The sequence below is a fragment of the Prionailurus viverrinus genome, chromosome B4, assembly GCF_022837055.1.
Source record: "Prionailurus viverrinus isolate Anna chromosome B4, UM_Priviv_1.0, whole genome shotgun sequence".
Lineage (NCBI taxonomy): Eukaryota > Metazoa > Chordata > Mammalia > Carnivora > Felidae > Prionailurus > Prionailurus viverrinus.
In genome coordinates, this window is record NC_062567.1 from 24,339,088 (window position 1) to 24,363,954 (window position 24,867).

General features: G+C 46.9%; 1 protein-coding gene across 1 annotated transcript in view; it reads left to right on the forward strand.

Annotated features, from left to right (window-relative positions):
• The first annotated feature begins 10,825 nt into the window (after window positions 1–10,825).
• Window positions 10,826–24,867, forward strand: part of JCAD (junctional cadherin 5 associated) — a 40,075-nt gene continuing 26,033 nt past the window's right edge. The window contains exons 1-2 of the mRNA XM_047867725.1: window positions 10,826–10,920; window positions 23,169–23,507. Of these exons, the coding sequence (XP_047723681.1) occupies window positions 23,227–23,507 (281 nt within the window). The 5' untranslated portion in view covers window positions 10,826–10,920; window positions 23,169–23,226. The remainder of the gene's footprint in view (window positions 10,921–23,168; window positions 23,508–24,867) is intronic.

A 24,867-nucleotide genomic window follows, 5' to 3' on the forward strand; every position in this document is an offset into this window, starting at 1 on the left:
TCCAAAGCACATGTATTTCCTTCAGAGATTAGGACAACCCTAACCCATTCCATTCTGGATTCCAAGACCTTTCTCCCCAGGGAAGAATATGGTGGTGCCTCGAAGTCTACACAGAGTTCCCGTTTGTGCAGCCAGAATTTGAATAAAGTTATTAGAGCCTTTAAGAGCTAGTTTGAGGTGAGAAATGGAAAGGAGTGGGGCGGGGGGCGGGGGGAGGGTCTGTCTTCCAAGCAAGTTTTTGCTTTGCTTCACATATGAGAAGCATCATGTGTTGGGATGTGAAGGATACAGTAAAGGGAATGGTCGGCATGCCGTGGGTAACACATGCTCTACGACCTTCCTCCTCCACAACCCTGCTCAGAGGATTCCAACACCCCTTTTGGATTCCTCATCCACGTGGGGATCGCTGGCAGCTGGAGGTGAGCACACAGCTGCAGATATTGTCTTTCCCTGGCAACCATTGCCGTGGGTTGTTTGGGCAGATGCAGAGCCATGTACACACCAGAGCTACCCCTGCCATGACCCACTCGTACATGAAGAGAAAGATTGTCCACCTGGGAATGCAAGAAAAGCCAGGCACCGATAGCCAGGCTGACTCCTCTGGATATTTAGGCCGGAGAATTTGGCCCCAGATACATCAGAGTATTTCATCTTGAAATCACTGGAAGTTTCAGCGGGCTTATAATATGGTTGCCTTACTTCCACCTTGGCCGGTTGCCTGCTTGGCGCCCTCCCGTCCAATTTGGAAGAAAGGGGTGAAAGGCGGTGAAGTAATGTCCCAGCCACAGGTACGACATGTGTTAATATCCAAAGGAAGAGTCATGTAAATGTATCCCGCTCGTGTAGGCTTCAGAGGATATACTTGGTTTAGTATCAGATGGCTATTTTGTCCACAGTATTTTTGTCAAGATTTCTAACACATTTATTCATCCTCTCGTCACTGGGCCAAAACTGGTCTTCTAAATCCTAAAAGCTAGTTCTTTTACTGCCCTATACACACTTACACACACACACAGAGCCATATGCTCAGATTAAGCTCGGAGACTTCACATTTTACATTAAGTAAGAGTCCTTTTATTAAAGTGTTCTCTTGAAATCCTGTGATATCTGGGCTCCCTAGAAAAATGAAGGTACTCTAAATATCCTGCTTTACACACTATCTTAACTAAATTCTTTATGATATTTCAATAGCTTTAAGGACTTCTTTTTTTATAGAAGTTTATTTATTTATTTTGAGAGAGAGAGAGAGGGAGGACGCAAGCAGCAGATGGGCAGACAGAGAGGGAGACAGAGAATGCTAGGAAGGCTCCGTGCTGTCAGCACAGAGCCTAACCTCGGGGTTCAATCTTACGAACTGTGAGATCATGACCCAAGCCAAAATCAAGAGTCAGGTGCTTAATGGGCTGAGCCAGCCAGGCACCCCACTTTGAGGACGTCTAACCTTAAAATACACATGCTCTCTGCAATACCACTTTCTCGTCTGGAGAGAAGGGAGGAAGGAAAGAAACACCAATCTGGCTTTCCATCCAAAAGGCTAAGTGGAACAGTCTTTCTTAAAATTTGTTAATCATCTAGTATCTCTGTAACATTTTTCCTATAAAAAGCAAATGAATTTAGAAATAGTTTCCTCCCTTGGCTCTCAACAAATGAAGGAGCTGTGCTCATAAGTTATATTTAGTGGCCAGAAACTGACGATACTAATAGCTGTCATTTGCAGAGTGCTACGATGTGCCAGGTGCTCTGTGTTTCTCTCATTCATTCTCCTGTGAACCCGATGAAGAGGGCAGCATGAGACCAGCTAACATTTATGGAACGTTGACTCTGCACTGAGGACGCTCACTAAATACCTCATTTAATCCTCATAGCAAGACCGTGCTCTGATATCGCATAAAGAAACTGAGGCTCAGAGAACTGATTTCCCTAAAGGTGCACAATTCATAAACAGCAACATGTGCATCCAACCCAAGTCTGTCTGACTCTGGAGCCCAAGTATTTCCTCCTTCAGGTTTTGGTACCTCCTGACAAGCAGGGGAATTGGGAGGCACTTTTACTGGGAATGCATTCAGCTCCCCCAGGGGGGCAGCCGGTCCCTTTGCAGTTAATGAGACCTACAGAGCCAGCCAAGAGGTGGTACCGGGAGACTGTGAGTAGTAGCAGGTTAATATCAGGCCAGGTCACAAGCTGTGGCTCGCAAACTTTGGTGCTCATTAGAATCAGGGAACTTGTTTTAAGGCAGGTTTCTGGGCCCCGCCTCTATGTTCCTGGCCAATGACAGCTAACCACCTGTTCTTTTCCAAACGGCCCATAACTTCACCAATTCATACTTCAACAGATTCGGACGATGACATTTCTAAGCTTAGTGGTTTATGTTGTGAATGGCAGTCGTCATCAGGTATCTGGCCATTAAGAAACTCACAATCTGGGGTGATGAAGGAGGCCTTCGTGCACATAGGAAGGCTGCAGAAGGCACACACTTATTTGGAGATGTTAGTAGAAATAGTGTCTGCCATAGCAAGGAGTACAAAACATAGCACGTAACCTGGAAAATGGGAGTGTTAAATAAATAGACGTAACTCAGCAGCAGGAGTTAGCTGTGAACTTAAAGAGATTTCATGGCACCCGCCTTTCTGCGAAAGAAGAGAGCATTCTGTCTTCCCAAAGCAAAGATATATTGGTGTCTGTGGGGATCCTTCTTACTGTCTTTATATTAGCGTTTCAAATCTGCCTCTAAGAAAATCTACCTGTCTTCTAACTTTTTTAAAATATTCTTTTAAAATTGTGTTATTTACTTTTAGAGAGAGAGGGCCAGAGAGAATCCCAAGCAGGCTCTGCACCATCAGCACAGAGCCCGATGTGGGGCTCGAACTCACAAACCGTGAGATCATGACCTGAGCCAAAATCAAGCGTCGGCCACTCAACCAACCGAGCCACCCAGGTGCCCCTGTCTTTTAACATTTAAATACATTCCTTTAAACGTAGTTACGAAGACCCTACGATTTTACATCAAATGACTGAAAATCAGACTTACCATCCCGCAACCACTTCAAGATTATTTTGTCCTCACGCTCTTCAGTCTGCCAACATTCCCATTCCCCCCGTGTTAGTGCCCTGTTCATACTACAGTTCGTTAGGACAGCTGGATAGATGGATAGATAGATAGATAGATAGATAGATAGATGGATAGGTAGATAGATAAATAAATAAATAAATAAAACGGAACAATTTACTGAGGGGTAGCCGTGAAGAATTCATAACTAGGAATGTTCTTCTACATTTTAAATGAATCCTCCAACATGCAAAATCCATCATAACCTCATCAGTAGGCGTGCCTACTGGTAAACAGGTGGCCCCCGATAAAATAAGCAGGTGGCCCTTGACCACGGATAAGGCAGGGCTCTCTGGAAAGGATAGTCGGTGTGTTTATGAATATCATCTGTTCCAAGAATGTATAATATTATAGCTCCAGTGTATGCTGTATAGAGAAGGGGGGAGAATAGGACTGGATTTAATATTACATCTGTGACTGGTTAGTTATGGTAACCTTCAGGTATTTGGTGGTTTCAGCTAAAGGTCTGATGCACATTCCAGGCATCAAGAACTGTAGGGAAGACTGTAAAAATGTGTAGACAAAGAATGAATACAGTCACTAGTTTGAGAAAACTAGAAAGTACATGCAGTTCCTGCCGTCTTGAGAAAGGCACTCAGTTCGGCCTCTCACCAAGAAAATGTGCTCCTGGTCCCCATGCAGGAGAGGCCCCAGTGATGGCACTTGCAGGAATGGAGAGCCTTGCGGGGCCTTATCAGCAAAGACTGGGGAAAAATGAACCCGGTTATCAGGGGAGGGTGGGTTACAAAAGAAACACGGCAGTAACTATTCTGGAACCTGCTAACCAATGTTCTAGCCGAATGAGACGCTGGGCTACTTTTTAACTACTGTTGATGTAAGGCTGGCTTCCGCCAATTTATTTTCTTTTCCCTGAATTATGTTTCATGTCTGTTTGTTGCCTTCCTACAAACTACTGATTATTCCCTTTGCCCTCTCTTATTTGCATGTTGTATATTGCCTGCTTTTAGAAAATTTAATTTCTGTTGGATTACACCAAAGACACAAATAGCATGCAATCTGCCTGATCTCTATGTCACCCAGGTACTTGAAAGGCTCATCAACAGAGTTTGAGGAGAGTAAGCTGTTTTTAAGACAGAACACGGAAAAAGCAAAAGCAAAACTCCAAACAGATTTAACACAGACAGAAATAATTCAAGAAAACCTAGCCCTTTTCTCAAAGTGCTGGCCAGCCATTTTTCCTGTGGTAACCCTTAGCCCTCACCTAAGTGTTTTGACCCCATTCGTATGGCGAGGATTTACAACTTTGTATTTGCACAGTGTGAGTTTAAATGATCACTCTTCATTTCTGAGGTACTCACCAATTCAGTTCAACAGATAGCTGTTTCATCTAGCTGCCAAAGGTATGGTGCTCGGTTGTGGTAAACAGCGGGACTGATTTGTACCTGGGTCTTAATTTATAAAGGTGACTGAGTGACAACCTGAAGATGTAAGTACCATTGGAAGAAAAGTTCCCGGGCACCTAGGTGGCTCAGTCGGTTGAGCATCTGACTTCGGCTCAGGTCGTGATCTGTGGTTCGTGAGTTCAAGCCCCGCATTGGGCTCTCTGCTGTCAGCTCCAGAGCCTACTTTGGGTCCTCTGTCTCCCTCTCTGTCTGACCAACCTCCCCACACCCCCACCACTCACATGCATGCTCTCTCAAAACAAATGAAAGAAAAGTTTCAAGTCACTCACTGCTCCCCTAGAAACAGGCATGGCACGCCATGCTGGACCACAGGGGGAAGCACCAGTGTCCATCAGGAGGCAGAAAGAAGCAAGAGAAAAGCACAGACCACAGCCTTTACTGAGGTCTCTGTGCAAAAGGCAAGGCAGGGCTGGGGAATCAGTGGAGGGTCCGCTGGTTTGAATAACTCTAGTAGGTTTTGAGGCAGGTGGAGAGGATAGGGGCTGCCTGGGACGATTAGGTCAGGGAAGACACTGACTTGGTGTGTGACAGGTAGATAAGGAGGTGGTTTAGAGGATGGGCTCTACATCACCAGGGGGTTGTAAACAACCATGGCCATCAGGTTGGCCCTGTACTGTGATTGATAGATGCCAAATAGACAAGCAGAAGGGTGAAGAAAATACGGTTAGGATGGGGATGATCCTAGTGGAAGGGGACAATCCCTTCCACTAGGAACTCAGAATCTAGTAGCTGAACTAAACACATGGGTTGATGAAGCAAATGCAAGGCATGCCACGATCAATGCTGTACCAAGAGCTTAAACAAGATGCTAGAGAAGTTTCACAGAGGCGAACAAGCAAGCTTGTTCAAGCAAGACATAGAAAGCTTTCTTATATGGGAGATTTCCGATATCTTCAACACTCAACTAGGAGCACTTCTTCAAAATCAGAGCACCCTGGTAACAAATGCTGCCCTTATGTACATGAAAGACAACAAGTCAAGACCTAGCAAGTACCTGGCACATAAGAAATATTAAATGAGGGCACCTGGGTGGCTCAGTCAGGTTTAGCATCCAACTCTTGATTTCAGCTCAGGTCATGATCTTGCCATTTGTGACTTCGAGGCACGTGTTGGGCTCTGTGCTGACGGTGCTTGGGATTCTCTCTCTCCCTCTCTTTCTGCCCTTCCTGCACGCTCTTGCGTGTGCTCTCTTGCTCTCAAATTAAACAAATAAACTAAAAAAAAAAAAAAGAAAAGAAACATTAAATGAAAGGTAGTTCACACCTCTCCCTCCCAAGTCGGTGTCCTTTTTGTGTTGCTAGCCATTGCCAACTTAATAAGAGGCCAATATGTCATTCTCTTCCCCAATGGAAGCATTGCATTTTTTTTCAATGAATGTTGGTAACCAACTTGTATCCTTTTTGTTCACATAGTTCCCAATTTTTAATAAGAAGTCATATGGTTTTTTTTAATGTTTATTTATTTTTGAGAGAGAGACAGAGCATGAGTGGGCGAGGAGCAGAGAGAGAGAGAGAGGGAGACACAGAATCTGAAGGAGGCTCCAGGCTCTGAGCTGTCAGCACAGAGCCTGACGCGGGGCTTGAGCTCACGGACCATGAGATCCTGACCTGAGCCGAAGTGGGACGCTTAACCGACTGAGCCACCCAGGTGCCCCAAGAAGTTGTATGGGTTAAAGAAAATGCTAGAGTTGTTTTTAGTTGATCCCTGATTAGCTGGTATGTGATGGCAAGAGAGGTAGCTCAGGGCTGCCCATGTCTGGACCACTCTGATGTCAGCCACATCACTGTCTTTTTGAAGTCATGTGTGCATCTCCCTTCTACCAGTGGGATCCCAGCCAGCCACTGTCATTCCCTGGAGGACAGGAAAACAAGGTTTCCTTAATGAATCTGGGAAAGAATCGCAGACTGCAGGCAGGGGGATGCTTGGAATGTTCTGTCAACCACTAGTAAACAGAACCCTTTGCTAGGGTGGCGACAGGGCTTGGGAGAGAGGCAGAGCTAGGCTGTTTCCCATTAATGTGTAGCCTCATGGAGGAAAAAAGCCAACAAAGAGATAGCAAATGATTAAAAATGATTTTTCTTATGCAATAACCATGCAGATTCATTCTCCTTAGAGTGAAGGTATATGATTAAAAATATTTGTTATTCTTCTCTTAATCCCCAGGATTGTCAATTTTCTGTCTGGGTTGATGCCAAATCTTCTAAGTCAACAGTTAACAAACATCTATTGCATTTTATTCACAGGGGGCATCGCTATACCATTCCTCACCATCATACAATGATGTTGATGACTACTGTATTTTGTTTTTTTAAAATTTTTTTTAAATGTTTTTATTTTTGAAGGAGAGAGAGACAGAGCATGAGCCAGGGAGGAGCAGAGAGAGAGGGAGACATAGAATTTGAAGCAGTCTCTAGGCTCTGAGCTGCCAGTACAGAGCCCGACGCGGGGCTTGAACTCAAGAACCGTGAGATCATGACCTGAGCCGTGCCTATCATTCTGTTAGGTTTTGACACACTCTTTCTATTTCTTGTGCTCTATTCTTGCTTCTCAAATTTTATTTGTGTAAGAATCATCTGGACCTTTACTGGACATTCACTTTAAGAGTACAGATTCCTGGGTCCCAACTGCGGTAATTAGAAATTCTGATTGTGTCCGACGTGGATGGGGACCAGGCATTCGGCTTCCAGTCAAACCCAACATTACTCTGAAATTAGGTGGTCCATGGAACGCAGTTTGGGAAACAGATTTCCAGTTTAGGGCTAAAAATAATTATGCAGAATAGCCTCTGAATTAATATAGACCATGTCAGTATCTAAAAAAAATATGAGGTTTATTAGCACTTGTTGACATAAAACCTTTTGTAGTTTTTGTATAATACTTATTGTCTGACTTTTAGTACAAGCCAACGAGAAGGATTCAAGATTTTATCAAGGACATTAATCTTTAAAAAATGAGAACTGGTAGTGTTTTTCAAACTCAGAAAAACATCAAAGAATATCTAAGTCAACGAAAGGAAACCGTATATTAGGTCATCACAAAAGAGCCCTAAAGCAAGGAGGGAAGAGGGTTATTCTAGGTCCTTGAAAAGGCAAGGAGTTAAAGAAACAAGGGTTTTTTTTTTTTTTTCTTCGTTTTTTTTCTTAAGAGGCCATTAAGCATTCTTTCTCTGGTCATCGCACATCTGCCCTGATGACTCAATAATCCAAGTTCCTTCCTGAGTCTGTGAAATCCCTTCTCCAGGACTCAGAGAAAGGCGGAGACATTCGGGCACCCGGGGCTGGAATCTGGCTCACGTTCCCTAGCCGGTGCTGGGTTTCTAACAGCATCACGCTCAAAGTTGTTTTCAATCATATTTTATATCACATATCCCATAAGCAGCAGATAGATATTTTTGTCCTGTGTTTAAACCTCCCCGAATCAAGTAGGTAGGAACAAGTGACTGAAGTTGCACAGAAGTGGGGTGGGTGGCAATGAGGAGAAGGAACGTGACTCTTCTTACAGTCAAAATAAAACTTACACAGGTGGTTTCTGAGCGACAAAATCCTGACTTACGAAGAAATTTCCTTTCCTCTAAAATCATAACCGCCAACATATGCATACATGCGTATGTACAGCTGGCTTCTCACATATCCTGTCCACCACCTCGTGTCTATGCCCCGGTCACCAGTGTGGCAAATTGCCCAATGGATGGACCTCACCAACTTTCATCCTCATCTGGGGAAGCACCACCCTCCCCTTTGTAACTCAGACAACTACCTACTCATACTCATGTATCTTTTCAACCTTTCCTCCTTCTTCATTTTTCTATTTTCAAATCTTTTGAAAAAATCCCCCCCCCCCTTCTCCTCGCTCTCCAGCCCCTCCACCACCTTCTATCCTCATGTTTTCATTTGCTTGTTCATTTGAAATGGCCTTAGTCATGGTTGGGAAGCAATAGAACAGGGCTGGTGACACATCAGTGCTGGAGAAAGAGGGAAGCAAAACATCTTGAAATGAGGTTGTCATGATAAAGAGCCAGTGCTCAGAAACCACAAAAATCTTTGAAATTGCACCGTCATCTTCTTCAGAATCTACAGTATCTCAATCTCATTACCTTCCTCTAATGAAATCTGCCTTTACCAACCTTTCTGCTGAGACACAATTTCTTATTAAACTTTATTTAGGTATGTTTAGCCTAGTTGCTGGTATTGCTTCCGTGTTTTCTCTACTGCAACTATATAGCATTTCAGTGACATTATAAAACTTCTGCGGGGGTGACCCAGAAACCCAACAATATAACATTGTTCTAATCAGTTTTCGGGCTGATAAATGATCTCGCAGGAATATTGAGCTCCATATGTGTCTGCATAGTGCTGGGCACGTATAGGCATTCCACAAGAAGAAGAAGAAGTTATTTCATTGATTTGACAAATTGAGGACAAATGGGAATTGTATGTCACTGAAGCACTCTGTCCCTGAAAGATGTGTTTATGGCAAGAAGCAATGTCACCACTGTGTATGATTATGATTTTCCTGAAAAGCCTCTGCGATTCATTGTCTTTTTTTCTCATCTTAACTCCTCCAGCCTGGAGATGATACCCTTTGTCTCTGCCTAGACACAACCCACCTGTCCTCCAGGGTGCCCTCCCAGAATGCCTCCCCTGCCGGCTCCAGCCCACAGAACTTTCTATGGTAGGGGCTGCCACTTTCTACATTTTCACTATGTGCCAGGACTATGCTGAGTGCTCAAAAGGCCTTACTTACCTCCTTCAATTCTCATTTCCTAGGAGGTGAACACTGTCATTATCCCCATTTTGTTAGAGAGGAAATTGAAGTGGACAGAAGTAAAGTAACACATCTAGAAAGTGGCAGAAGTACCCCAAATCGGGATCCACACCTTCTTCCTTGAGCACCTGATCACGCTGTCCTGTCTGCACCGTCTCCCCGGTATGCTTGATGTGCGGTAGATAACGCACACACACACAGCATCGGATTTGATTGTTTCTCTTTTCCAGTGTGTTTAGCTCTTTTGCTCTCTTGGCCTATACACTCTTCCATAGTCAGGGTTAAGGGCAAGGGTCTTTGGCCTGATTCTGCAACTTCTGTGTGCCTCCCTGAGCCCCAGTCCCGGTAGTGAGGATAAAAAGAAAACAATCCTCGGACCGGGGTGGCCCATGGTGACAGTGCAAACAGCTTCATGTGTTAATGCTGTTCTGACACTAAATCTACGGTGTGGCTAAGAGGTTTCCTAAAAATTCTGCAGGGATTCTAGTCTGCTCTGCCATCCATGTTTGCCCCTTGGACTTGACTTAGCCAACACCCTCTCTCTCTCTCTCCAACTCATCAGCAAACTTGAACGCTTCATGTCTTTTCTCTACTCTCCAAACTACAGGGACTTTTGCCCCTGAGTGGACCTGGCAGTGGTCTAATCACTGCTGCCAGGGAAACATGGAGTGGGCTACGAATAATTGTTCATTCTGCTCTGAACTCTCCCTCTGACCTCCTCCTTACTCTTGCCTTTAGGCAAATCCTACTCCTAGCCTCAGTTTCCTCATCTATCACAAGAGAGGATAAACTAACTGGCCTCTAAGTCTCCAGCCTATAGCTAAGGCTCTTAGAGGTCTTTTTTTAAACGAGGAAATCCCAAGCACTAAGCTGTTGTCCCCGGCATTATTTACTGCTCCTCACACCTTCCATGATTGTGTTTTTCTGAAAGTGCGTGTGTATGGGTGTTTGTGTGTGTCTGTGTTGTGTGTCTTTGTGTAAGTGTGAGTGTGTATATGTGTGTATATGTGTGTGGGTTTGCCTGTCACTGAATGAGGGTGTTTGTATGCATCTGTGTGTGACTGCATATGGGTGTGTTTATGTGCATCTTTGCGTAATTATATACGAGTGTGTGCATCTGTATACGAATATTTTTGTTTTGTATGTGTGTGTGTGTATGTGTGTGGACATTCGCACAGGGTTGAAGCCGCTCAAACCTAAGTGACAGGGAAAGAGAGAGAAGGTCCAGTCACCTGTACCTCTGGGGAGACCCACCCACGCAGGGCCCACCCGAGGCGGGTGAGCTAGGCTCCCTACTCGGGTGCCGCCCTCCCGCGGAGAGAGCCAGAGCCTGGAGGCCGCCTAGCAGGCGGGGCGGGGATATGGGCGGGGCGAAGCCGGGCGGTGGGCGGGGATGTGGGCGGGGCGAGACCGGGCGGCGGGCGGGGATGTGGGCGGGGCGAGGCCGGGCGGTGGGCGGAGATGTAGGCGGGGCGAGGCCGGGCGGTGGGTGGGGCGGGCGGCGGCAGCTCCGGGCATGCTCCGCCGCGGCGGCTGCAAGCGGGGCGGGTCGCGCTGGTCCCCGGCCGGCCGGAGCGGCGGCGGCGGCGGCGGCGGCGGCGCGGGGCAGCATGAGGGAGCCGCTCGGTAAGTCCCGGTGTGTCTCGCCCCTCCTGACTCCCGCCGCCCATTTGGCCCGTTCCCACGGCGCTACGCGGGCCTCGACCTCAGCCTCCCGCGCTCCCCCAACTTCTCCAGCCCGGACGTTGCTCCGGTGCAAGCCTCCCCCGGCGTTGGGGGGCGTCCGCACCCCCGCCCCGGGCGTCCCACACGGTGCCCGGCCCGGCCGCCGCGGGCCGCACGCCCGCAGCCTCGGGGTGAGGGAGCGTTCGCTTTTGCTGGGAGGGGGCGTCCGCGCCCCTCAGGTGCCCAGCCCGGGTGCGGGACTCGCGGGTCCCGCGCCGAGGGCCGCGGCTGGCGTTAGCGCTCGCTCGGCCCCTTTCGCGGGGAGGGCCCGGAGCGGCGGGGGTCGCTGCCTCGGCTCTCGGCGTCCTCCCCGCCGGCCCGGCTCCGGCCAGCCCGCTCTTTCGCCTGCGCGCCCCGACTTCGCGGACAGCACCCCAGGAACTGACAGCCGCTGCTCAGAGTCTCCGAGGTCCCCGGTTCCCACGGTGGCCCCCTACCCGCCCCCCACCGCCGCCCCCCCCACCCCCCCGGCAGTCCGGACCTGCCCGCGGGACGTTGGGAGCTCGTTGCCGCGCCCGGCGCTCCCTGCTCGGGTCTCCGCCCGGCCTTCCGCGCCCACCGCTTTGCCGGGTCAGGACCCGGGATTAGGGCGCTAATCGCCGCTGCTTCCCAGCAACTGCCCGGGGCTGCCGGGCCTCCCCGGCTGCTGGTGGTTAAGTTGGGGGTGGAGGGGGGGAGAGAAAAGGGTGGGAGAAAGGAAAGAGCCCCGCCTGAGAGTGCTGTAAATCTCGTTAATCAGCTCGTTTATGGGATCTGGAGCCTGCCTGCCTGCGCCGGGTCTTCGCACTTGGATCCCCTGAGTACCCCCACCCCACCCCCGTCGCCATCAGTTCACCCTAGAATGCCCGGGTTTGCCTAGATGCCCTGACCGCAGTGAGGTTCAGCACCGCTCTTGGTCCTTGTCACTGGAGGTAGCAGCCCAGCCCCCTTGGGTTCCTCCGGGGTTTTGAGAAAGGAGCTGTGATTTCACTACTGGAAAAAAGAAAAATGAGAACTCCTCGCCAGCCCGACCTGGTCATGCCCCATTCCTTGCTCATCCGTGCTCTCTAGGAGCAGAGGACTTTGGGGAATTAGCATAGGCAGATCACCCTCCCTTTCCCCCTCCCAACACACACACCCTGCCACCCTCACGGCCATCCCCGGCATCTCCTCCCTCTACCCCCATGCTCACCTCTCCCTCCCTTAGTCTAGTTGCCTGGCCTGTCTTAGGGAGACAGATGGAGTAATGTGGACCACACAATTTCAAGGGGGTGTGTGTGTGTGTGTGTTGCATCTTCAGGTCTTCCTTCTCTGGCTTTTTGTCTTTTCAGATTTGCAAAGAACAGACATCCTAGGGATTTGAGATGAGGGTTGGAAGATGGGGTGGGAGGGGTCAGGCTGCCAGAAATACTTAGACAAAAATGGCAGACTCAGTATTCAAAACTGAGTGGTCACAGGCTATGCAGGTAAAACTTCAGGAAAACAGTGCCTTGAGTCAGGCAGTTTTAGAAGTTAAGATGACTGGATTATGGCCCTTTGGCAAGGCAAGCGTGTATAGTGTTTTGGAACTCATATGCGGATTCTATTTCAGGAGAATTGTGATGGTTTTCATGTGAAATTGGGAATTTGGTAAATTCATGTGGTTTTTCATAATGTTGTGTGGGTTTGAACTTTGTATTTACCTTGCTATTAGGTGTCTAATTCTTAGCCACCAACTAAACAGGCATCCTGCAGGTCCCTAACTATTACTCTAGGGAGGCAACTTGTAGCAAACAGTTTTCACTCCCACAAGAGTGGGTGAGCAAATATTTGTTGAACAGAGGCCTTAATCTGCTGGGCCTTCCTCCTGGCAAACTTCACCCTGTGCTCCAGAGAATGGAAGGTCAGGCCCTTGGCAGGCCCAAGAGATTTAAGGGGATTGGGTGGGCGGAGAAAGCCTGTGCCAGGAAAAAAAGAAGAAAAAAAACAAACCAAAATTTTTTTGTCTTTCTACCTCCTTGGGATATAACTTAAAGTGCCCGAGTGTTCACATGCTCTGGAGGACTTGACAAGCTAATCAGTTAGCTAATAACGCATCTGAGTCGTCACAGACTCCGGAGGCATATGGCTTATTGTTCAATAGCTGTAAAATGTAACTGGAGATTGGAGGTACACAAGGAGAGTAAATAAGGACCAGTTTTTCATTTAAAAAAAAAAACACCCAAATCTGAAAAGATCCTTGGACTATAATTTTTTTTAAATGCAGCTTAAAAATAAACTAGAAATGCTATCAGTAAAGACAGCCCAGAAGTCTGTGGTTCCGCCAAGTTCCCATTGTCCTTGTTGGAGAGTCCTGTAGTTTGGGAGGACAGTAAACACCAGTCGTGCTGTAGGAGTCCAGAATTTCTCCCTTAATGAGCTTGGCGGGATTTCACGCTAATTAATCTAGAGAGAGTTTAGAACACAGAGTGTTGCGTTGAAACAATTGTTCTGTTGTGGTTTTGATTTTGATAAGCGAAGACTATGCCTCTGAAATCCTTTAGGTCTATCATTGATCCCATTACCGCTGTTTCTTTTTATTTATTTATTTACTTACCTTTTTGGTAACAGATGTTGTTTTTCACCTTTTGGATGGGAAGGGTTCTCTCACTCATTAAAACCTTGCTGCTGTGTTTTGTTCCAAGAGCTTACCAACTTAAGGAGTGCTGAGGGACACTTACTTGGTAAGGCCAGCAGCCTGGGGTGGGGCGGGGGGGGGGGGGCAGATGGGTCTCCAGTACTTTGATATATCCTTTAACCACTGACAGTCATGTAAAAAATACAGGAACTGCCCTGATACTGAAACGTCAGTTATCTTGATTTAAATTTGTGGTATCTTGTTTAGAATTTGGACTGTTACCTTTACTTTCTTTAAATATATTCTCCAAAAACTTTCTGTAGATAATATAGTTGGGCACAGGCAGGCTAAACTAGCGAAGATTAATTATTAGACCATGAAATATCCTTGTAAGTTGCTGCTTGTTGGTGATCTCTCTGTAGCTTACCTATAAGCTTGTTTCTTCTGTACGTAAATGAAAGAATGAAGAGACTCCAAGATACATTTCGAAGAAGAAAAAAAAAAAAAAGGAGAGTGAGAAAGCAACTGCATGTATACAAAGAATAGGAGAGATAGAAACCGAACTGTTGGTGGTTATCTCTTGGCACAGTGGGGTTACTGGGAACTTTTTTCTTCAACACTGAATTTTGCAGCGTTTCCTTCTAGAATAACTTTACATGACTTTTGCAATTAGAAAATAATTTACAAGTTTTATGAAATGATTTAAACTTTAACATTATTATAAAACCTTGGCTCTTTTGTTCTCAAGATATTTTCAAAGAAAACTAGTGTGTTCTAAGTTTAATAGACCATTCCAGGAATCTTTACATGTGGAGTTTGACATGCATGTTGGTAGTGGGATTAAATTCTAGTCTAAGTTTTATGGTTATTTTCGCAAATAGCCAGAAATTCCAGAAGATTTAAAAAATCTTATCCAATTTCACTCCTTTTCTTAATGACCACTAATCTTTCAGAAATGTTAATGAGGTACTTAGGGTCTCATAAAAAGGGGGTGGGGTCACCAAAGCAATAATTGTGTGACCGAACGTAGAGGTGAAAGAGAAGACGGGAGCGTGTGTGTGTGTGTGTGTGTGTGTGTGTGTGTGTGTGTGTGTGTGTTCACTCAGGTCTTGGGGGAAAAGACAAAAAAGAAGTTAGAAGAGATAATATTTATGAAAAAAATAAAGTGCTTAACATTTGGTACTTTGTTTCCCTTGTCTATCTCTGTTTTGGAATCAGTGCCTTAACACCGACCCAACCCAGCAAGATTAGCATTCCAGAAGTCCTTTTGATCTGAGACCCAAGTTTTCCACCTCCTTTTTTTTTTTTTTTTTTTTGTCACCCTAAAGAAACTTAACTCAGGAATGGTTGCCATACTGAAATTATTACTTCACAGATTAAATATGCTTTTTATGTGGAGAAGATTTTAACAACTTGAGTGCCCCGACAAGAGCTGGCCATCACAGTATTGTGGTATGGTAACAACAGCGTGTGAGCACTTCACCGCGCCAGAGCTTACACTGAAACTGTTGAGTTCTTTCTTTCACTGAGATGGAAAAGAGAAATGGCAATCCTATTGTTCATAATAAAGTACATAGAAAGCAGTAAATATCCATGTGTCAGTTAGCAACGTGCTTCATCCTGCTGTTAGGTCTTAGCTATTTACCTCTTGTTTAAAGAAAGTACTTTGTTATATATTAATCATAACATTAGACTGAAAAGTTGTCAGTGGAAGAAGTATTTACAGTGAACTGCCAACAACTTGAGGGACTAATTACATCTTAAATATGGAATGTCAGTGAACACAACTGAGAAGTTTTAGGTTTTCTAGAAGAGTAACAATGTCTAATCAAGACCTTTAGGATGCTGTTTTGTAATCGTGTATTAGATTTTTATCAGCAGAACATGTAACTTTAGGCTTCCTGGAAACAGGTTAAGAAACTCTGTAGCAGATAAGACCCATGTGCCATATACTAGACCCTTAGAACCTTATGTAATTTATTGCTCATTTATTTTTTTCTTCGGTGTTTCTTTTCACTGAGCCTTCCAAATACATAATATATTTTCACAGATACATTTTCCTAATCCTACCTAAGAAACTGTTCTTAATTGTTTTTCTTTCTATCTGTCCATCTATCCATCTATCAATCAAGTAAACCCTACCCCTAACGTGGGGCTCGAACTCAACAAGCCCAGGATCAAGAGTCACATGCTCTACTGACTGAGCCAGCCAGGCACCCCTAAATTTTTTTTTTCTGATGGTGAGATCATATCAAGTTAAAGTACATGAAAGTGTCAGCATGTGGCCATTTTTTCCTTGAAAACGGCGTTACTTCATATGGCTCTACCAAATGCATTTCATGACAGGTCACTGTAAAATACAGTAAAATATAAATAAGAACATTAAAAAAAAAGCAAACCAGAATAAAACACCACTGTTGACATTTTGATATGTTTCCTTTTGGTGATTTTTCTCCTGTGTGTGTGTGTGTGTGTGTGTGTGTGTGTGTGTGTGTGTGTGAAATTGCTATTGCACTGAATGTAGGGTTTGTATCCTGTTTTTCTGTTTAACGTGGTACCATGAGCATTTCCCTGTGCCATTGTATATCTGAAAACATAATTTTATACATGTGTGTACATATTCCAGTCTACTGTGTGGATGCATCAGGGTTTTGTTTTGTTTTTGTTTTGTTTTGTTTAACCATATCTCAAGTGGACATTTATTTGGTCTAATTTTTTTGTCATCATAATTGAAACTTGGGTAAGTCTCTTTATAGAAGACTTTGTGGGTATCTCTGATTATTTCATTAGGATGGATCCCAGGAAATGAGATTATTAGAGTTTCAGGTTTTTGAAGATTTTACAACATATCACTTTTAAGAAAGGAAATACCCATTTACACACAGATACTTCCCCCCTCCCCATTCATACGCCCCCACAAATAGGAGAACCCTTACAGCTTACCATGCCCTTACCAACAAATACTGCCTTCTGGAAACTTTGATAATTTGACCAGTGAATAATGGCATTTGGGTTTAATTTACGTATCTTTGATTACTAGTGAGAGTGATCGTTTGTTTTACATTAAAAAAAAAAATTTTTACGTTTATTTATTTTTGATAGAGACAGAGCACAAGTGGGGGAGGGGCAGAGAGAGAGAGAAGGAGACACAGAATCCAAAGCAGGCTCCAGGCTCCGAGCTGTCAGCACAGAGCCCGACGCAGGGCTCGAACTCACAAGCCGTGAGATCATGACCTAAGCCGAAGTCGGACACTTAACCGACTGAGCCACCCAGGTGTCCCAATTTGTTTTACATTTTTAATTGGGTATTTGTCTTTTTCCTTTATTTTCAGTGCATGTTCTAGGCAAATTTTAAAAGGAAGAAGAGTTTTGTTTGATCTCATGAGCTTATTAATAGTTTTATTTCATTGTCGTGGGGAGCCTTACAACTGTAAATACGAGAACAAAAACTATTTTTATTTTTAAGGCTGTAGAGGGAGGAGGAATTGGTACCTGTTATGAAATAACATCCATTTGCCAATGTCTATCCTGGTGATGAGCCCCTAATCGACATACTGCAACCTAGACCATTGCATCTGCAAGGGAGGGTGTTGGCTGGCCTTGTGTCTTTATGTTCTTTAGTGCAGCCCAGTGCCTAGCACATTCAGTGTAAAACAAGTGTCCTGACCAACCTACGTTGGAATAAGTGTGCAACACCTGCCCTCCGGGACCCCTGGGTGGAGAGTTGCTGGATGGTGTACTCCATGGCCTCAGCCCCCACCCTCTCCTCTTCCTCTTCTTCGTGTGTGACCATTTTGCTCAGCTCTCTTGGTTGGCCTCTATGGGTGCTAATGGGGCCAAGGTCAGAGGTTCTGTCTTCGTGTGACCTATTTAGCTTTGTTCCGTGTCATGGCCACAAGCTGTACCCTTTTTACTGTGGCCAGCTGACTTAGAAACACATGCTGCTCATCACAAGGGTGAATAGGCTAGAGAGACAGACAGATTTCTAGAACGAGAAGGACCCCGAAGAACCTTCAGAGAAGACTGAAGCCCAAAGATGTTCCCTTCTTTTGTGCAGTGTCTCAGGCTCAATTCAACACAACAGATACATATTGAACAACGTGGAGAAACAGAAATTCATCCCTACAATGAAGGGGTGGACAGCTCTCTGCTTAAATGCTAATGGCTAATATTGAATAGAACTTCGAAATCTACCACAAAATAAGATTACTTTAAGTGGTCTCATTCCGGTTTTTTGGACAGGACAAATAATCTGATGAAAATCCACTCAAAAATGATTTGGAGAAAAAAATTTATGGGACTGGGTTGGTTAAATTAAAATCAAATTACCTGTCATCTTCTCCAACCGACACTTATTTCTGATTTCCGCATTTCTCTTAAATGACCATTATCTTAGTCGCCAAGTAAGACATTACACTTGTTTTCTTGAAAATTACTTGTATTATTCCTTTTCCCCCATCTCCTCTGCTACCGGCCTTGCATGTTACAAGAGAAGAGACACAACTGCTCGTCTGCACGTCTGTCTGTGTTCTAACCACTTTAGTTGTCCACTTTTCCACCATACTGATTGTCAGGCACACTTTCCTCTGCTCGCCCAGACACTTGTGGTTTCCCCTTGCCCAGATGAAGCCCAAATTCTATCAGTGTTGTAGATAAGAGTGACTATTTCTAGATCGATAGTTTTTCTTTTAGAATTTAGGTGGCTTTTTTTTTCTTGGAGGTTACTCACTCCTCTCCCATTTACCATAGCTGTAGTTTGTCTGCTTCTCCAGTTCACACAACAGGTTTCACGATAGCTCTGTAGGAGCCTGAATCCATAAATGACCAAAGAGGGCTACTGAAGGTCACAGAGCAATGACGTGATCTATGTGTGAATGAGTCCTATTACTGGGCATTGAAAATTAATACAAACACTGCCATCGAAACCTTACAGTCAAGTGAGGCATCAGGCCTTGCGGCTGTGTGTGCCTATGTACATATGTATGTGTGCCCTGGTGTGTATTGGGAAAGAATCCTGTAGAAGAGCCATCTTAACCCAAGAGAAGAAAGGAGATGCTTTTTTCCTTTTAAGTATAGTTTTGCACTTAAAAACTTGTTTTTAATGTTTATTTTTGACAGAGAGAACGTGAGTGGGGGAGGGGCAGACAGAGGGAGACAGAGAATCTCAAACAGGCTCCAGGCTCCGAGCTGTCAGCTCAGAGCCCAACACGGGGCTTGAACTCACAGACCGTGAGGTCATGGCCTGAGCCGAAGTCGGGCGCTCAACCGACTGAGCCGCCCAGGCGCCCCTAGTTTTGCACTTTAATGTCACCATGCCTTTCATTTTTCTTTGTTTATATTTATACAGTATTTGGTAAATTAGGAAACTTCTATTGTCATCAAGGAAGGAAATTTAGATGGGTAAGCCTAAAATAGTAGTGAGGGCTTTGAAGCTAGACAGACCTGTGTTTGAACCTCCGATCTGCACTTACAGGCTCAGGCCCTCAGCCTCAGTGTTCTTGTCTGCAAAATGGAGACATCCGTAGCTACCTTAGGAAGTTTGCTGGGAGCATAAAATGAAATAAAGTGTGCTTTCTCTCTGAACATGTTTGTTCTTATGTTAAATGTTTCATCTGTGTGAATGGTATTTAGATATTGACAGAATGAGAAAAATAAATATTTAAAGTGAGCTCATTTGTCTCTTGTGTCCTGGCCCAGCTGGTGCCAAAAGTCCCCTCCTTCCCTGAGATCTATCCAGGCACCTGCACTGTCCTGATCCCTCTTGCTAGATGAACAAGGTAATGAGCCAAAGTAGGGAAGGAAAACATTTCTTAAATGAACTGGCTGGACAATCATACTTACAGGGTGATCTTACAGTGCAGATCTACCTTGAGGTGGATTTCAGTCTTCCTTCCAGAAGCTTCCTTGACCCCTTGAGACTGGGTTAGGGTCCCTTCTGCCTATTTTCCTGCTGTCTGTACAGCAGGGTAGTAAGATTCTCAAGGGCAAAGTATGTGTCTTATTCATTATACTTTGAGTGGCTGGTGGTTTCTAAGCACTCAGGAATTGTGCTTCAATGTTTTGGGCTCTCCAAAGTACCACTTACTCTTCTAAGTGACTTGGATGGAGATCGAAATATCCATTCCCAAAAGATGAGATATGTGGGTGATATAAAGCAGGTTTGACCTTGGAAATCAAAAGTCAGATCGCAAGGGATACAAGAGGAATTAGGAAATGGTCTAAACTTCATGGCGAAAATTAACTAATATGAAGTCTTTCCGTAAGGCAAGTAGTAACCCTTCAGAGACAAACTAGAACCACGGTAGCATGATAAATCCACAATCTTGGATTTACGTGGTGATTTATACTTTTATATATCTTTATTTGGTCCTCAAACAGTCTAGTGGCATGGGCAGATGGGAGCATTGCCATTTTGCAGATCAGGAAACTGAGGTTTGGTATAGTTAGTGACTTATTCCAGGGGTCATAGCTGGGGCTGGGTGGCAGCGGCATTAGCACTAGGATTAAAAGGATCACCCCTGATACTTTGTTACTTGAGCCATGCCCATACCTTTCGAAGTTGTTAAATCCAATGCTATAATAATTTACATTTATGGCAAATTTTGCTGTGTATTTGTATTTACAGCCACCCTGTGAGTTGGTGGGTGGGTGATCAAGTTAAATACTGTTGATTTAGAATGCTGGGATCTCAGGATCAGAAAGAGACTTTAAAAGGGACAGCTTTTTGTCCAGTTCATTGGATGCCTGTCTCCTCAGCAAGCCAGCTCCTCTAACGGTGGCCGCTGTGACTGACGTGTGATGGGGCGCTTGCTACCTCTTGAGGCAGCCCATTCCGTCTTAAGTAGATGAGGATGCTAAAGACAGTAAGCAGAAGGTGATAGGGATTGGAAAACCCATGTAACTGTTCCCAGATCTGTCTCAGGTGGTGTTTAGCATGGGTGGAAATGAGGTGGAGGCCCAGGGGAAGAGTTGGGATGAGAAGGTGAAGAGTGTCAGCCCAAGGAGAGAAGTCCTCGGGGATCGGGTGGTGGCTGGGACCGCCCATTTGGGTTGTGGGGCTTGCGGGTCATGCCCGTTGCTCTTTGTTCTCCCGCACGGCTCTAGGCCCGGTGTCCTGAAGCTGGCGTGTGTTGTAATCCCGCTCCGCAGAGGCACCTGGCCTCTGTGAGGCGACACAAGACCGGAGTTTCCAATAACTAGTATGCTTTTGACCTCACACCTGTAAGTTCGAGTTATGGCTCTTACCTTTTGAATCTTTTTGGAAAGAGGTTTATGTGTCGGCCTGGGTCGTCATGCCACTTGAGGGTTTGTTAAACACAATGTCCACGCGGACGTGACCATACCAGACCAACCAGACCATCTCCTTCCCCAGTAGGAAGAGGGGCCGCGTGCGTGTTTGGTGAGGGCCCTCTCTCCTTGCGCACTGGCAGGGGGCTGTGCCGTGGGCACTGCCTGCCCCCCCTGTGTCCTGCATGGTACACTTGGCTTTTAAAGAGCCTCTTCTTTTAAAGCCTCTTCTTTCTCTTTCTTTTAAAGAGAAACTGAGTGTAATCAGACCTACATTCTAGGGCTTACTGTGGTGCCGACTGTATGTGCGACATGAAGCCAGTCAGTGGGGGGGACCCTCCCCGATCTATGGGGGCCCTCCCTGATCTAAATGCTACAATGAGATACTTGCACCCCAGATCTATTTTATATACCAATTCCCTCTCTCATACACGCACAGGCAGTTTATCTAGTGAACTCCTAATCATTCTTCAAAACCCAGCTCAAATGTCCCTTTCTCCTTTTGTGCATTCATTCCACAGTTATTTATTGAGAGCAGGCTATGTGCTAGATGCCGGGGGTATAGCACCGCACAGAACAGGGAGCCGCCTTCGTGGCCTTGCCTCTGTGTTCCCGTAGCCCTCCTCCCTGTGTTTGTAATGGGATCACTTTCCCCTGTGGACCGTAGTCCAGTGACTTGCAGTGGAATCCGAGAACACATGCTCGCCTCTCTGGTCCTTCCATTCCTGTAAACGGCCCAAGTGGTACAACCCCTGCGAGCCATGCAGCAGGAGCGTCAGGAATGGCTTCTGCTACAGTAACCGCCAGGGCCTGTCAGCCTTCCATAAGATGTGGAGGCCTCGTGGGAAGTGATCGACTTCCCGAGTTCGATGCTCTCTGCGCTGATGGCCGGGACTTTTCTGCCACCGTAACAGAGCATGTGGTGAAGAGTGAGGACGCGCCCGGTCAGCAGAATTGTGGGACGGGCCCCCGTAAGAATTCCCCTGACAGGAAGCACATGTGTCTCCCTTTCACCTGCACACAGGCCGGCAGGCATTTCCTGGCCATTGTTCGCGGGGGCTGCCACGGCGCCATTTCCGTCCACCAGAGAAGTGGGGCCGGCTCTGGCCTAGCTCTTGCAGGCCTGGCCTGCGGCCCAACCTCCGGGGACGCAGGGCTGCTCCCCACTAGCCGGAAGCCACGGGAAAGAAGATTCCCCTGGTTAAAAACAAACACGGCCCCGCCTGTTTTACACCTGTGCTCACAGGTAGGTTCCTTCTGTTCTCCCGTGGTCCTGCTGCCCTGGGCCGGTTGACTTGGGAAGTTGCCCAAGTAGAATTCATCTACCACGATGGGATTGGGCAGTGGCTCCAAGATGGAAGAGCTGCCCCAGGATTTGTTGGCGAGAAATCTGAGTCTTAAAAATTTCACGTCACAGGGGCGCCTGGGTGGCTCAGTCGGTGAAGTGCCCGACTTGGGCTCAGGTCGTGATCTCGCAGTCCGTGAGTTCGAGCCCCGCGTCGGGCTCAGAGCCTGGAGCCTGCTTCGGATTCTGTGTCTCCCTCTTTCTCTCTGCCCCTTCCCCGCTCATGCTCTCTCTCTCTCTCTCTCTCAAAAAAAAGACAAACCTAAAAAAAAATTAAAAACAATTTCACATTGGAAGGGAGAAGTTGGGGATTGTGGAGCGTGCTGGGTGTGCGTGCTTGGCCAGCCGGGCCCGTGGTCTCTCACGATGCGCCCAGAGACCTGGGCTCTGCTCGCAGCAGCCCAGTGTGGCCGCCCCCCAGAGCCCCCAGAGCGCCAGGGTGGATCACAGCTCCGTGCTGATGAGAGATCCGGCTCTGCCCTTTGAGAGCAAAAGGTATGGCTGCAAGATGACAAGTATAATAAGGTAAAGCCGGACACTGGCAGTTTCTCATTTTAGAAACTCAACGTGGTAATTGTAGCTTCCGCATCTGTATTTATTTTGCCTTCACTGCTCGTGCCCGTTGTTTTTGGATGCCCGGGGCAAGGGAATGGTGGACACTGTTAGTCATTTCATTGCTTCAACGCTAGTCCAGACTCTTCTGCAAGAGGCAGCCGGCACAGGGTGGGGTCCCCAGGTTTCCCGCCTCATCCTGCAGAGCCCGTGCCACGTGCACCATCCCCAGTGAGTTAGACGGGACAGAATTTTAGGGGGAACAATCCCCATTCCTTCACATTCCCAACCGGGGACGAGTTTGGTGGGAGCGAGGGGAGGAGGACGTGTCAGCTGCAGCTCCGGGGAGAGTCGGGCACCCCTCACGAACCCTCTCTGTTGTCCCTTCAGGGTGGGTCCTGCCAACGCGACGGTCCCGGCGGCCGAGCTCCCATGAAGCCAGCGCATTATGTACAGCGTAGAGGACCTCCTGATTTCTCATGGATACAAGCTGTCAAGAGGCATCCCGGCGCCACACGACGGTGACCGTGAGGGCCGCCGGCATGCCAGGCCCCGCGCGCGAGCTGGCCAGGGCCTGCTGAATGGGTGCGAGGATGGCCCTGCGGGTCCTCCCCCCAGTAAGCCGTCCCCGGGGAAGGGCCATGTGAGCGCCTCGGAAGACAGCCACCACCTCCGGAGAGCCCTTGGGGAGCCCCAGATCGCTTCTGCTTCTAGAGCTCGTGAGGCGGGGTAAGCTCCCACAAGAGCCCACCGTTTTCTTTTGTCTCAGGGACTTGGCGGCAGGTTTGCAAGACCGATCCTTCAGAGAGAGGTGGGGAAGGGTGAGAGACAGAGGCGCTTCGTTCCATGGGCGGGGGGAGGGGGGGTGTAGGGGGGTGGGGGGTGGGTGCAGGGTTCGCCTCACTGAGCACAGGGCCTGGCCACGGGAGGCCTTCGATGAACAGTGGTCAGCAGGTGAATTCTGTCATGGGAAACCCACGGCATTTTAATACCCACCCTCTGTTTTCCCTTAGAATCTCCTCACGTTGCCTTCACTAGGAATCGTTTAAAAACCCTGGAGAAGCTAGTTTCTGTCAGGCACACATTCCTAGTGCATCAGGCTTCCTTAGTAATTAGTATGTTTCAATATTGTGTACATTACAGAGTTGGAAGAGGTGTATGTCCCCCTCCGTGTATGAAGAAGAAAACCTTTCTTCTTGTACATTTGTGTAATTTCGTTGGCTTCCAACCCATCTTTCCCTTGCACACACTGGCCCTAATGTGGGTATCCCATCTGAATACAGCTGCAATCTGTGGGTGTTTTCCTACAACAAAGAAGAGGGCGTGTTGGCTGGGGGGCCAGCGGGGGGGTAAAAAAGAGAGAACTTGGGCGGCTTGCCACAGAGCCGCATGAGAGGGGAGCCCCGTAGCCCTCATGCACCTAGAGGAGTTTCCACCTCATGCACCTAGGGTTTCCACCTAGAGGAGACCCTTGTCATCACTTCATAAAAGTGCGTTTGTCTCCAGGGCTGCGTTAGGACCAGGCTCCGACTGGAGGAGGAGGGTTCTGCCTCTGTAGAGCAGGTTATGTAATTGTGCATAACCGGCAAGAAAGGGACCAAAGCAACCAGTGGAAGCAGAGGCCTATCTTCAAGGGAAACAAACAAACCAAAAGCCAAGCAAACTTAAAAGGGGAGTGAGTTCAGTCTAAAGGGAAAGAAGCAGGCTTCCATGGTGAAAAACTCACCTTTTCCCAGAAAGGATTTTCCACGTGGGTTGACGGCTTTCAGGTGAAGAAGGGAGAGGGTTCATTCTTAAAATTTAGAGCGTTCAGCCCCGTCGTTATCGAGTAAAAGCCAAGGTGATTGCCTTCCACGTGCGCGGTGCAGTGAAAGCAGGCTTATGTTGCCACGTCAGAACCATTTCTCTGGCCAGGGGCAAGGGTTAGTGGCCAGGTTCAGGACGACACCCACAATGGAAAGGGACGTAAAACTGCTTTTATTTAACCTTGCCCTTCAGACTCACACTTGTGTCCACTACTGTCTTGGGCCTAAGTCTCTTTTTGGCCACGTTCCCTGAAAAACACGCCCGCCCTGGATTTTGGAAGAGG